Source organism: Eurytemora carolleeae, unplaced genomic scaffold (assembly GCF_000591075.1).
Source record: "Eurytemora carolleeae unplaced genomic scaffold, Eaff_2.0 scaffold1768, whole genome shotgun sequence".
Classification (NCBI taxonomy): domain Eukaryota; kingdom Metazoa; phylum Arthropoda; class Copepoda; order Calanoida; family Temoridae; genus Eurytemora; species Eurytemora carolleeae.
The window spans coordinates 1-14,759 of NW_019397655.1; the positions used below are offsets into that span (position 1 = coordinate 1).

Consider the following 14,759-nt stretch of genomic DNA (forward strand, 5'->3'; position numbering starts at 1 on the left):
GTTTATCAATGATACAAAATCTACTTATTTTCAAATCAAATCTAGACTAATTGTATGCTGAGAACGACGTTGTTGTCACCTGTACCGAATGCTTAGTGGAGGGTGCCTGGGGAATTGTAACACAGTTTAATTGTATTATCTCCTACATGTTTCATATTCAATTAATGTATTAACTATAAAGCGGAATTTATAATTTTAGTCTTCAATGTAAATTTTATACATCTATCTATATACTTTGCCTGTCTGTCTCTTTGTTTGTCTGTTTGTATCCAATGAACGTCAAAACGGCTGAACCAATCGGTCCCAAATTTTGGGTGGGACCTCACATGTCCACAGGGAAAGTTTATAAAAGATGGAATTTTTAAAAATTTGCCTCCAACAATATATAATATATATAAATATAAGGTTTTATAAAGAAGTACTCGAATAAAATGTATTTTAAATATCTATAATTTATTTCTCTGAAGTAAATTTTCTTTGAAGCATTAAATCTTCACTCTGTATTGTTTGCTCACTTCTGAAAGCTTCAACTTTTTAAGAGGTTTATACTTTATTTACAGACCTTTTATTATTTGCAAGTTTCTAATATTTTCTGACAAAATATCCTTCAAATTTTACATTTTATCTGAAACAATTACAATTATTTTCTAAATTTTTTCTTATTATTGTTGTGTAAAGTTTTTTTCAAATATTGATTATAAAAATACCTTAGATATTTAAGCAATCTTCCGAAAAAAGTAAAAGAAATATTTTTACAATTGAAAAATTAAAAAATATGTTAAACTAAATTTAAAGACACTGAAACCATGATTTCAAGTTACAATGATAATTTCTTTTATTTTCACTCCTCACTTAAGTACACAGAACAACCACAATTGAAAAAAAGTTTTAAGGTAGAAAAATAAGGAATTTCCATTCATTCATGATCAGACAAAGTTTTTAAAAGTATTAGGCATGAAACTCGTTGAATAACATTTTTAATATTTATTAGTATCATGTATGCTGGTTTTCAGTTTACTTTCATCAACAAGCAGGGTTGGGTCTACTCTTATATCTTTAAGAACAGGTGAATATGGGTTGGGTCTACTCTTATATCTTTAAGAACAGGTGAATATGGGTTGGGTCTACTCTTATATCTTTAAGAACAGGTGAATATGGGTTGGGTCTACTCTTATTTCTTTAAGAACAGGTGAATATGGGTTGGGTCTACTCTTATATCTTTAAGAACAGGTGAATATGGGTTGGGTCTACTCTTATATCTTTAAGAACAGGTGAATATGGGTTAGGTCCTTAATCTCTTATATCTTTAAGAACAGGCGAATATGGGTTGGGTCTACTCTTATATCTTTAAGAACAGGTGAATATGGGTTAGGTCCTTAATCTCTTATATCTTTAAGAACAGGTGAATATGGGTTGGGTCTACTCTTATATCTTTAAGAACAGGTGAATATGAGTTGGGTCTACTCCTATATCTTTTAGAACAGGTGAATATGGGTTGGGTCTACTCTTATATCTTTAAGAACAGGTGAATATGGGTTTGGTCTACTCTTATATCTTTAAGAACAGGTGTGAATATGAGTTGGGTCTACTCTTATATCTTTAAGAACAGGCGAATATGGGTTGGGTCTACTCTTATTATTCAAAAACACTTTTAAATGAACATTTTCAAAATCGGTTTTGGTTAAAATTTCTAAACTCATAAAAAAGTTCCAATAAACTCATTTACACATTTTTTAATTTTTATGAAGAGTCATATTAAAAGTTTTTATTAAGTTGAGCCTGAGGATAAAAGTGCGAGCCTTCTCATCATGGTTTCAGTTTTATCCCTCTTCGCATTTCTTCCATCCCCGATCATTGTCGGGAAGTTGTTAGGTAAGATTAAGATCATTGTCAGGAAGTTGTTAGGTAAGATTAAGATCATTGTCGGTAAGTTATTAGGTAAGATTATGATCAAATTCGGAAAGATTTTAGGTAAGATTGAGATCAAATTCGGGAAGTTGTTAGGTAAGTTTGATAATATTGTCAGGAAGTTATAAGATAAGATTAAGATCATTGTCGGGAAGTTATTAGGTAAGATTAAGAGCATTTTCGGGAAGTTGTGAGGTAAGATTAAGATCGTTGTCAGGAAGTTATTAGATAAGATTAAGATCATTGTCGGGAAGTTGTTAGGTAAGTTTAATAATATTGTCAGGAAGTTATTAGATAAGATTAAGATCATTGTCGGGAAGTTATTAGATAAGTTTAATAATATTGTCAGGAAGTTATTAGATATGATTAAGATCATTATCGGGAAGTTGTTAGGTAAGATTAAGATCATTGTCAGGAAGTTGTTAGGTAAGATTAAGATCATTGTCGGGAAGTTATTAGGTAAGATTAAGATCAAATTCGGGAAGTTTTTAGGTAAGATTGAGATCGAATTCGGGAAGTTGTTAGGTAAGTTTAATAATATTGTCAGGAAGTTATAAGATAAGATTAAGATCATTGTCGGGAAGTTATTAGGTAAGATTAAGCGCATTTTCGGGAAGTTGTTTGGTGATCAAAACTTCCACCACTGGCAGTGCAGTATCATTGACACGTGTCGCCGTCTGTATCACTTTTATGGGACTCGCTTAACTCCTAAAATACTTAGGTTTCAGCCTATACCCCCATTCATTTTTCCTTTACAGTCCCTTTAAATGGAAACTATCACACAGTGGGGCCCGTGAAACTGCGGAATAGAAAGACGACAATTATGATTTTAGGAAGTCCAACCAACCAAAAAAAATAGTATTTGTGCAGTGTACACAGACCCATTTTATTAAATAAGTTGATTTGTAAGCCGAGGTTAAAACTATTTGCCTGTAATAACAACAACAACACATAAGATGTGTTAAATGTCGTCTTCCTATTTCGAGGAGAAATATTTAAAGATAATTGGGAGGGGGGGGGATTCTAAGAAATTTAACTTTTGAATTCTGTCTTAGATTAATTGTTTCAGAAGAATAAACAATTGCCTCCCCCTTCGTAGGCATGTCAGGCTTTCATAAACTTCTGGGGAGCCCTGTATGTGTTAAAACAATAATTTTCTAGGATTTTCTAAACTTTTTATGAGCTTTTTATCCCAACATAAATCTGCGGGATTCTAATATCAAACACCATAAAGGAGGAAACAAGAAATTAATTGGCTTTGGCTGCAAAATGCATTTGATAGAAGCAGGAAGAAAATAAAGATATTATAAATCTGTATAAATTGATCCCCTTCCTCCAGTCTCATAATATATAATATATANTACTCCTCCTATCTAGACAAAAAGAACATGGCAAAATATACTGGAACAACCTTGCTACCTCGCTACTCGCCTAGTTTTGATTTTACATGGTAAAAGGAATGGCAAAGATGGATTTACATAAATGGATTTTTAACATGTTTCTTATTAATAGCTCTTCAGAAAAAATTGGATATGATAGAAAGCATGCGCGCGAAATTACAATCTGTAATTAAATCTACTTTATTTTAATGTACGGAAATAAATTGCTAGCAAGGTGAATTTGTCCATATTAGTTACTCTTATAACGTGTAGACAGTAGACAGTAGACTGTAGAGTGTAGACAGTAGACAGTAGACAGTAGACTGTAGAGTGTAGATTCTGATTCTTAAAATTATTTGGAAAAGATCTAAAGGAATATTGAGTCTCCGCCACAAACTAAAACTTTCTTATCCCTTTATCCTTACAACAACATTGCGTAGGCTAGCCTTAATATTTTAAACTAAGAAACTCAAAGAATTGATATAGTCATTGAATATCTAATGTATACAAAATTGGGGTGCAAAGATATATGGATTATAAAACCAGAGTTTGTGGAAATGATTTAGTTCCTTTAATGATAAATTATGTTACTCCAGATAACTCCTGTATCGTGTGGGGAGAGAACTGTGGTGAGCGAACTACTTGTCTCCTGTACGATAATCATCGTATGCGAACTACAATCAGTTCCTTTGTTGGAGTTTTCGTTATAATCTCAACAATATTCGATATTATCGCCTGGTTCTATTGCAAGGATCTTCAAATATTTGACGAGGAACCTGGGGATCAAACAGGTAAAATATCTTATTCTAAGGGACTGTAAACGTAATTCAAAGTGGCCTTCATTTAAAGAGTGGTATTGTTCTATTCACAACAATACCCTTCTCACATTTTTCTGTGTTTTTTAGTGTTTCTGCGATAAACACTTGCAGGGAATAAATTTTCTGTGAAAAAAATGATAATATTTTCGAAATAAAACAGCTTGCATTCAGAGTTAGTTACAATTTGTCATAAATGAAGACCTTGGTCAGCCAAAGGTTTAAACGGTACCGTTAGAAATCAGACATTCTACTCTAAAAATAGAAGTTACATCTAACTAGTTTATTTAATAAAAAACTACACAGTAGAGGTTGTCGCCTTTTTTGGTTGGTAAATTATTGATAAAAACTTAAATGACTTTAATTCTGTAAGCAGTAAACATTAACATATGTCGAATCATTTTCGAATAACTCTGCAAATAAACCAGTTTCTTGATGCATGTTGGGGTATCTATAAAAAATTAGGAAAAATTAAAGTTTTCGTCTGTAACTATCAGTAATCTAAGTTTGAAATATAAAGAAAACTATCAGCTTGCAAAGATAAAGGGATTAGAAAACTTGAGTTCGTGGCAAATACTCAATTCATATTAAAAATTAGCTTTAAAGGGAGTGTTTGCGAAAAATGAAAGGGGGTATAGACTTAATGCGATAAAAAAGCGCTTTTGATCGCTACTAATCTTACTTCTATATGTTGCGTCTATAAGGAGAAAATTGTTAAAGACGTCTCATACCGAATAACTTAGCGGCCATACAAATTGAGAAAATTTTTCTAATCCCTATATCTAAGTTTCAGATAACGAAGGTTTACATCATCAGGTTGTAACGATATAATAGGTACTAGAAAATTTGAGTTTGTAGCAAAGACTCAATTCCTTGGATTCAGAAAAACAAACGACATTTACCGACACACATTTTTCTTCTGGTAAACTGTTCTAACGTTATTTATACTTTTCAGTGGAGGATTCTTCTGAACTGAAGCCAAAGATTGAAACCAAACTTGAGTCCTGAGCTTGATTTGGCAAATAGAATATGGTCCCATTTAATCACATTCGTCATCACAAAATCAAAACAAACCTGGATGTTTTGCAACCCAAGCCTGGATAATAGACTTTTTACAATGTTTTCCAAATCAGACATGACGAGAAATCTAGCACAATAGAACGAGTTAAAAAAAAAACCTGTTTTAGATTGAAATATTATCAATGCAAACTTAAAATTTGTCACTATTTAAACAAGTTTTGGATACCAATAAACACAAATTCAAGCTATACATCAAAATAAACCACGTGATATAAACAATAAAACTATGTGTCTTTGCTAACAATGAATTCAGATTATATCTACTAGAATAGTTTTTAAAGAAACAGAACACTTGTCTCAAACTAATTTTTGAATGTTGTAGTCTTTTGATGTTTCAAACTGCACTACTGAATAGAGAAAGTATTCGCCGTTTGAAATATAATTAGGTTACAAAGATATAGAATTTAGAAAATTAGAGTTTGAGGAAAGAGTCTACAGTACATTTGATATGTTATTTAAATTCAACAAATACCAAATTTGAAATAAGAGACAAAATTAGAATTTAAATTAAATTCATAAAAAGTTCAATCAAAATCAAGGCTTTTTTAACCATAAATGAAGCAATATAAGATTAAGTTTTAAACCCGAAGAATAATGAATTTTTAAAAATTACTGAATTAATGAAAAAGAATGAAAAGATGAACAAAAAATGTTCTTTATAATTACATTTATATATAATCGTTCTTTTGATATTCCCTTGATGTTAGGTTGTAAATATATATTTAAAGGAACTAAATATCTAGTTATCCACCGCCCCCCCCCCCCCTATAACAGAGTTGCAAGACCGATTCACAATGGTACTCGTAACCCCCTTATCTGATCAAAAATTAGAAAGATAATGTTGCTTTTCTATCAATCAATCTATTTATCTTTAAAACGCGGAAAATGATGTCAATTTCCTTCGGTGTCGTTTGCAGTATAAACACGTACGCAAGTCACTTAATCTGATTGAGAAGTCACAATAGAAAATAATCTATTTTAGAACAGAAAACAAAGATACCTATTTTTGCTTAATACAAAGGTTTAAATGGTACCGTTGTTAATCGGGTATGAAACTCTTTAAATGAATGATTGCTTGAAATGAAGTGAATAGTCCCATTAATGTCAAGAATCAATATTAGTAAAATATAAATTTGTTTAAAGTACCCCTGTGTGATTATTGTAAATATTTGATTGTAAATATGATTAAATTCTAAATATATTAGTTTTCAAACTGTTAATTTTATTATTTTAAATAATCTAAGTTTGAAATATTAAAGAGGTGTACGTCATCAAGTTGTAAAGATATAGGGATTAGAATATTTGAGTTTGTGACAAAGACTCATTTTCTTCGTATCTTTAACTCTCGAAAAGTACGAGAGGGGGAGCTATTTACCCACATAAAAAGGCTGGAGGGTCTAATCTAAGCTTCCTACACTGTGTAACCGACTATATGCATTAAAAAAAATACTAAAGCAATAGTTTAGGTTAAAACTAATTGTATATGCAAAGTAAAATAAAGAATTCTGTAGTATTTCTAACTTATGTTTCTGAAAAGGAAAATTATATAGAAAAGTATTTTCAAGAGTTTCATTGCATCACCATAATATAATGATTCACAATTCATCCTTTCAAGTTTGGGTCATGCTAACAAATAGTTAAATCTATAAATAATAGTTTATTTATAATAAGCACTTTGTATGATATATTTAATATTATTTACAATTAGATTTAATTTACAAATTTCTTAAGCCTGCAAATATGCAAAACATATTGAGATTCCAGGGACTATTAAATTGTGAAGATATGCACATATTGTGAATGTTTACACATATTGTGAAGGTTTAAACATATTGTGAAGGTTTACACAGAATGGGAAGGTTTACACATATTGTGACGAGCTCCTTTTCCTGAAAAGAATTAAACCAAGAGCCCCGAGCACTGCTCCTACACCAACACTGATCCCTCCAAATATATTTCCCATCTTTGTAGCAATCTCTAGCAACTGCAGCTGAGCAATGATATCATCTGTAAGAACGGTTGTAGTTTCAAACCAGATCATCGGATAATTCATCGTCGGTACATCCTGCAGCAGGGTTATATACTCCAGGGGTCTGGTTAGGAAGTTGATCTGCATCCTGATTGCAACATCCAGGGGTATACCCGGAGCTGGCATCAGGGAGATGTAGGATTCGTGCTGCTTCTGGTTAGGCCACAGATCTGAATCTGGGTGGAATGGTTCCAGTAGCTCCGGATCTGCCAGGTAGAAGTGAGGGAAGGAAACGTAAGCTGGTGCATTAAACTTACAAGCTGATGCGTTCAGAAGACCGTTGTATAATCCTATATTCACTAGATCAAGGATAGGATGGATATCATCAATATCCTCTCCTGACATACCCTTAGGTTGTTGTAGTAGGTCAGGGTGAGGGTTGTAGCAGGTGTTGGAAGTGTTGTAAGTTCCATTGCCTTTAAAAAAGAACAATTCAAGTTTGAAGACTGACATTGTTAAAAAGAAAGAGCAAATTAACGTTATCTAAAAATCTGAAGAATAAAGCATTTGTTTTAGGCATGAATTCACTGTCCAATACTTCTTGAATCAGCTTTGCTTTACAATATCTGCATTTATCCCCAGTTCCCAACAGTACCCTTTAAACAGTTCCCAACAGTACCCTTTAAACAGTTCCCAACAGTACCCTTTAAACAGTTCCCAACAGTACCCTTTAAACAGTTCCCAACAGTACCCTTTAAACAGTTCCCAACAGTACCCTTTAAACAGTTCCCAACAGTACCCTTTAAACAGCCTTTTAAACATTTCTAGAAAGCAAAGCAATGATTTTAAGGAGAGTGTGAGAATTTTCTAATTTTGGATCAAAAAATGTTGTTCAATTGTTACTCAGATATGTTTGAAGGCTATTTTTATGAATACACGATTTAAATTTTAAAGGGGCGGTAATTTCAACTGACCTCCATGCAAAGATGGCTATGTCCCATTCATAGCTAGTGGTACCCTTGAAGCCTTTATCTGATCAATAATGTGGAAGATGATGTCGCTGCTTTTTTAGGTTTAAAAGCTTTATAGGGTGCCATTATTGTGAATAGGGAATTGCCATCTTTGCAAGGACGGTCACTTGAAAATACGCTTACAGTTCCTTTAAAATGAAAGGTAAACTGGATAATCCATTTAAAGATAAAAAATGAATAGTTTACCTACAAACCCTGAATCCAGTACATATTTATACCCTGAGATTCCGTTTACATCAGTTTCATCCTGGAAGTTGAAGAAGATGGTTCGGCACAGATCAGGAGTAAAGTAAGAAACAGATGTCTTATCCCTAAAACAAATCATTAATTGATGTGTCTAAAACATGACAAGTTATACTTCAACTTTTTGGGTTAGAAAAAAACATGTAACTGTCCCCGTACATTAAACTCTTCCTGATGAATGCCGCAAAGTCTTGTTGAAGTTCAAAGACGACATCTACAAATCGACTAATACCTGTTTGGCGGGAAGAATTCTCCAGCGCTTCCTGTGAGTTCACTACAGGGACTAGGATACAATGTAGATAGATCAGATTCATTCTTCCAGGCAGTAATCTGTCCAACCTAAACGGAAAAATTGTGTTAAGCATTATGTTTTGAATCAAAAAAAAAATACAAAGCATGTACACAGAAAATTTCCGATAAACAATTTATGTCAGCATTAAAAGCTCTTTAAAAATAAAAAATGAAGCAACGTATGTGGACATCTGAAATCAAATAAACGAAATTTTAATAATTAATGAAACATTAATCATTATATACCTTTTGTAAATCTCCTTCACCAGTCCACATTTGGAAAAGTCCATCGTACTCTGCAGATCCATTTCTCTAAAAACATAATTTTGTTAGTCTAAATATTTTTGCGGAAACATAACCCAAAGATTTATTAAACCTAACCTATAGAACCAACTAACCTCTTAAACCAATCCTGAACCTAACCCATTGAATCAAATAATTCTCCCATGTACAACCAGCTTAAACTTCCCTACTAAACTTACCCCGTAGAACTAACTAAACCTAACCCGTAGAACTAACTAAACCTACTCCGTAGAACTAACTAAACCTACCCCGTAGAACTAACTAAACCTACCCCGTAGAACTAACTAAACCTACCCCATAGAACTAACTAAACCTAACCCGTAGAACTAATTAAACCTACCCCGTAGAACTAACTAAACCTAACCCGTAGAACCAACTAAACTTACCCCATAGAACTGACTAAACCTACCCCGTAGAACCAACGAAACTTACCCCGTAGAACCAACCGAACTTGTCGAAGGGCATCTGTATAGCTCCCTCCATAGGAGTTCCATCTAGCATAGTTAGCAGCTCACTCTCTATACCATCGAAGGTTATATTTCTGATGTTTGTCTTCAAGAAGAGTTCCTGTTCAGTGTATTGGAAAACACCGTCCATTGACATCCTAAAGATTACAAAAATAAATTTCTGTTTGTTTTCAGCTAAAATAATCCCACATTATCTTGATTTTCAATCGTACAATTTTGGTTAGGGTTGTTAATCATACCTAAGGAAAGGATAATCATTCTCCGCTAAACTGTTTGGCCATCTTGTTGATTCTGCTGCTGAGAGAGCGATCACGTTCAGCGTATATATTTCATCATCAAGAGTTCCATTGGACAAATCTTCTTGGAAGAACCAGGTTTTAATCTGGTAAAAATCAACTGTTGTATCAGCATTGAAAGAAATGTTAACTTTCTCGTGCTTCTCCAGAAAAACATACGGACCAAGTTGTTTCAGCCTAAATACAGAGCAATTTAAGAAAATTATTAAAAACAGGTTTTAGCTATGATTTCTATACTTACAGTGGTTTTGCGCCATTTACTTGAACATCGATGTGGTTTGTACAGTTGAAGTAGTACACCTTCATGTACATGGGCATGGGTAGCTCAGACCACATCTCATAACTCATTGACCCAGGAGCGACAACCATAAACTGAATATAAACATGTACTACTATTGTCATTATTTGGTTTTATTTTAGGTTGAATTTTTCTCAAATTAATGGTAAAGAACTAAGTTTAATTTGACTTTTTAACAATTTTTTGAATAAACAAATAAGTATTAATCTTACCTTGATAAGAAGTGAATTGTAGAGAGTATCATAACCAATAAGAGTAGCTCCGCCAATTACTATTCCTATGAACCCCAAAATACCTGATTAAATTAAAACTTTCAAAAAAAATACAATAAACCTCGTTTTATTCCAAAAATGAAATAAATTTTTTCTTTCTAAATATAACTTAAAATCATAATGGTTTTTTTTTTAATTTATAGTTTGAAAGTTTTTCCTGTTAAATGACCGCAATATTTCCACATTGTATTTTTTTGTTGATTAAACTTATTCTTTGAATTATTACTGGGCGAAACTAAATGTTAAATCTAGAGTCTATTCTGGCTGGTAGATCAGCTAACTGCTCTAGGTCGTAGTAGACTATTATTTATACAAGGAATTTAGTAACATTTATACACTCAGTCTTATCAGTTTAATTAATTAACAGAAATATCCAGACATTAATATAGTTTAGTTAATGAGACTGCATAGGAGCTAATTATTTTTACATTTTACACTATTTAAACAAAGTTGTTGTGACAGTACACACACACACCATTAGCAACAAAGTCGTTTGTTCATTCTTACTGAAAGGAACTAAGTTCTTGCCACAGACAGAAGTTGTCTGATCCTTATATCTTTGCAACTTAGACCTAACAGAATTCATAGTTTGAGTATCAAAGATCTGTGACACTTATATTCCCTTTAAGATTTATAAATATGAACTTTAGAAGAAGTAATTTGAAATATTACCGTCAGAAAAAAAACTCACCGAAAATATTTCAAAATGAATTGAGATTTTGCCACAAACTCTGATTACTGTACTCTATATTACACACATTAACTTGTTTATGTTTACAAATCATACAAAGCAAATATCCGTTCCTGATTTTCAATTTTATTTTTATAATAATCATTTCAACTCAAGTCCTGATTTAACCAGAATTTTCCTAATGAACGTATTTCAAACATTTCCAAAGCATAACCAGCTTTTAAAATGCTCGGCATATATTTTTATGAAAATATTTTGATTATCACAAAAAAACTTCAAAAAAAATGCGTACGCATAATTTCTAAAGCTTCGTAGAATTCTCACTCTCAACCTTTATTTTCCTCATTAGATATTCTGCCTCATCTTGACTTAATAATTCAACAGTAATTATTAATTATGCATTTTATAGATCATAAATATTCTATTATTGATAACGATGTTTTTTTTAGAAAATTCAGCCTTAACGGATCACCCGGATCCACTCAGAAATGTTGATGATTTTTTTCTACCAAGGCTCCGTAACGATTTCTTAAAATAAGTTTTTCAAAAGCTTTCCTTTGCTATGAAATGATTTTGATCCTAATATTAAACAAATTGAGATTAAGCTCGGGTTTGAACTTTAAGCTTGATAAATATTCGGACTTTAGATGTGATAAACTTTATTGTTTCAGTTGCTCAAATACTTAATTAATTCTCAATTATAGTTTTGTTTCTCGTTTGACCAGCCTGCGGATCTTTTTAGCCAGAAATCATATCATTTATTTTAAATGCTAATTTTTAGCCACAGGGCAGGCCTTTCTAAATCTAATTTTTGTGAAACTTTTAAAGTTAAATTTTTGATTAAAAGACTGACTGTATGTAAAGGAGACCGACTGTAATGGAGACCGACTGTAAAGTAGACTGACTGTAAAGGAGACCAACTGTAAAGGAGACTGACTGTAAAGGAGACCGACTGTAAAGTAGACTGACTGTAAAGGAGACCAACTGTAAAGGAGACTGACTGTAAAGGAGACCGACTGTAAAGTAGACTGACTGTAAAGGAGATCGACTGTAAAGGAGACCGACTGTAAAGGAGACTGACTGTAAAGGAGACTGACTGTAAAGTAGACCGACTGTAAGGGAGACCAACTGTAAAGGAGACTGACTGTAAAGGAGACCCATTGTAAAGGAGACCGACTGTAAAGTAGACTGACTGTAAAGGAGACCGACTGTAAAGTAGACTAACTGTAAAGGAGACTGACTGTAAAGGAGACCAACTGTAAGTAGACTGACTGTAAAGGAGACCGACTGTAAAGTAGACTAACTGTAAAGGAGACTGACTGTAAAGGAGACCAACTGTAAAGGAGACTGACTGTAAAAGAGACTGACTGTAAAGTAGACTGACTGTTAAGGAGACTGTCTGTAAAGGAGACTGTCTGTAAAGGAGACCGACTGAAAACAGTTTCGACTAGTTCCGTCTCCTTGCCATAAACTGCAATCAACTAATGTAATTATAAATATCCAATTTTACATGTTTTATTTATGGCTAAGTATATAATTTGATTTGATTTGATGTTATAGAGAAATTCAAATCTGCGATCCAACCAAAAGACTAAATAGAAAGCTTCAATACAGTCTTCTCTATAATATATATATATACTATTTAAAAGGACTGGAAATGTAATTTCCACGCACAGAAGGCAATGCCCGATTCACAACGGTACTCTAAAAAGCTTTGTCTGATCAAGTATGAATTAAATATCAATGTTTATGATTTTAAACTAATTATTTTCAAATGTGATTTCTCTACAAAACTTGCGCATTTCTTCAAAAATAAAAACTCTTAGACCTAGAAAAAATGACGATATCTTCAATATTATTGGCCATAAAAATGTTTCAAGGGTACCGTTGTAAATTGGGCCTTGCCATGTGTGTATGAGGGGTCACTTGAAATCACGCTTACAGTTCCTTTATTGCGAATTATTTTTTAGATTAACAGTAAATACGGATGGTTTAATTAAAGAAGCAAAAGTCATCAAAAGAAATGAAAAGTGCCACACTTTCCATTTTCATTTTAGCATTTCACGTAAGGTTTTTATATATATTTTCATCTTTGAGACAATTGTTAGAGTTTCTGTGATTTTTTTTACATTCCATACATTTTGAAGAACCCTGTATTATTGTCTAGAATAGGACACTCTTGTGTATTTATCATATTGTTCAGTTCAAGTGGTTTAATAAAATTAACCCCTGGTGTTCATTCAAGCATGCAGTCTAACTTAATAATCAATCATCCAATACATCTCATCCAGAATTTAAGCATGGAGCATGTAGTAAATGCTGTACTCTAAAAAGTTCGTCCCGAACTGTATCATTCCAGGTACAACCCGTCAGCTATAAATGTCAACTAGGACACAAACTCTTCAGCGATCAATGTCAAACACGGTCTTATCGGCTCTGAATGTCCATGCGGCCACAAGCGTAGCTAAAAAACAAGCTCTTGGTCGATCAATGCCAAATCTCAAGGCACAATCCCATCAGCTCTAAATTTCACACAAGGACACAAGCGTAGCTATCAAAGATATATATTTGAAGATAGTTGGCGATCTAATATTGCTTTATCTCTATTTCCTGTTGTGGTTTCTCCGGCATAAAAAAACTGCATGTTTCCTTCAACTCTTCATCATTCAGTCCCTTGATCATTTCATCTTTGAATTCTACCAGGCTTATGTTTTCTGGAGTGTATGTCTTTACCAATATTTCTTAATGCATTCAATACTACTCATCTAGAATTCAAGCATGCAGCATGTTATGTCAATCATTTGACACTTCTTGTCTAGAATTAAAGCATGAAGTATGCTCTGTCAATCATTTGACACTTCTTGTCTAAAATTAAAGCATGAAGTATGCTCTGTCAATCATTTGACACTTCTTGTCTAAAATTCAAGCATGCAGCATGCTATGTCAATCATTGGACACTTCTCGTCTAGAAATCAAGCATGCAGCATGCCTTTTCAATCATTTTACACTTCTCGTTTAGAATTAAAGCATGCAGCATGTTATGTCAATCATTTGACACTTCTTGTCTAAAATTAAAGCATGAAGTATGCTCTGTCAATCATTTGACACTTTTTGTCTAAAATTAAAGCATGCAGCATGTTATGTCAATCATTTGACACTTTTTGTCTAAAATTCAAGCATGCAGCATGCTCTATCAATCATTTGACACTTCTCGTCTAGAACTCAAGCATGCAGCATGCTCTATCAATCATTTGACACTTCTCGTTTAGAATTCCAGCATGCAGCATGCTCTATCAATCATTTGACACTTCTAGTTTAGAATTCAAGCATGCAGCATGCTCTGTCAATCATTTGACACTTCTCGTCTAGAAATCAAGCATGCAGCATGCTATGTCAATCATTTGACACTTCTCGTTTTGAATTCAAGCATGCAGCATGCTATGTCAATCATTTGACACTTCTCGTCTAGAATTTAGAATATTTTTTAGAACAAGTAATTGCAGTAGTTCCAGTAGTCCCAGAACTTATAAAGATGTTTGGACCTTCCTCCGAATATACAACAGTGGTATATCAATTTAATGGAGACAACTTTCGATTTCAATTCATATCATATCATATCATTTCATGGATACACAAAAACATGGAAACAAAGAGAAGCTGGCAGTTTAAAAAGCTTCTCTTTTCTTTGTGTAATTCGAAAAAAGCGTGTTAACAAT

At 33.0% G+C, this 14,759-nt stretch overlaps 2 protein-coding genes across 2 annotated transcripts; one reads left to right on the top strand and one right to left on the bottom strand.

The window, feature by feature from the left end:
- Nucleotides 1-991: 991 nt before the first annotated feature.
- On the top strand, nucleotides 992-5,946 carry LOC111715366 (solute carrier organic anion transporter family member 5A1; the record flags this gene model as incomplete). Its single annotated transcript, XM_023490678.1, is given in 4 exon segments — nucleotides 992-1,066; nucleotides 1,774-1,872; nucleotides 3,884-4,078; nucleotides 5,058-5,946. Coding segments are annotated over 4 exon segments (422 nt in total), but the record flags the coding sequence as incomplete, so codon positions are not given.
- A 908-nt stretch (nucleotides 5,947-6,854) lies between these two features.
- Nucleotides 6,855-10,660, bottom strand: LOC111715365 (protein croquemort). The gene is made up of 9 exons (XM_023490677.1): nucleotides 10,510-10,660; nucleotides 10,293-10,375; nucleotides 10,024-10,154; nucleotides 9,726-9,959; nucleotides 9,452-9,623; nucleotides 8,963-9,028; nucleotides 8,658-8,764; nucleotides 8,369-8,493; nucleotides 6,855-7,627 (listed from the first exon to the last, which is right to left on the bottom strand). The coding sequence occupies exons 1-9, from the start codon at nucleotides 10,535-10,537 to the stop codon at nucleotides 7,044-7,046; spliced, it is 1,530 nt and encodes a 509-aa protein (XP_023346445.1). The 5' UTR covers nucleotides 10,538-10,660; the 3' UTR covers nucleotides 6,855-7,043.
- Between the last annotated feature and the right edge of the window lie 4,099 nt (nucleotides 10,661-14,759).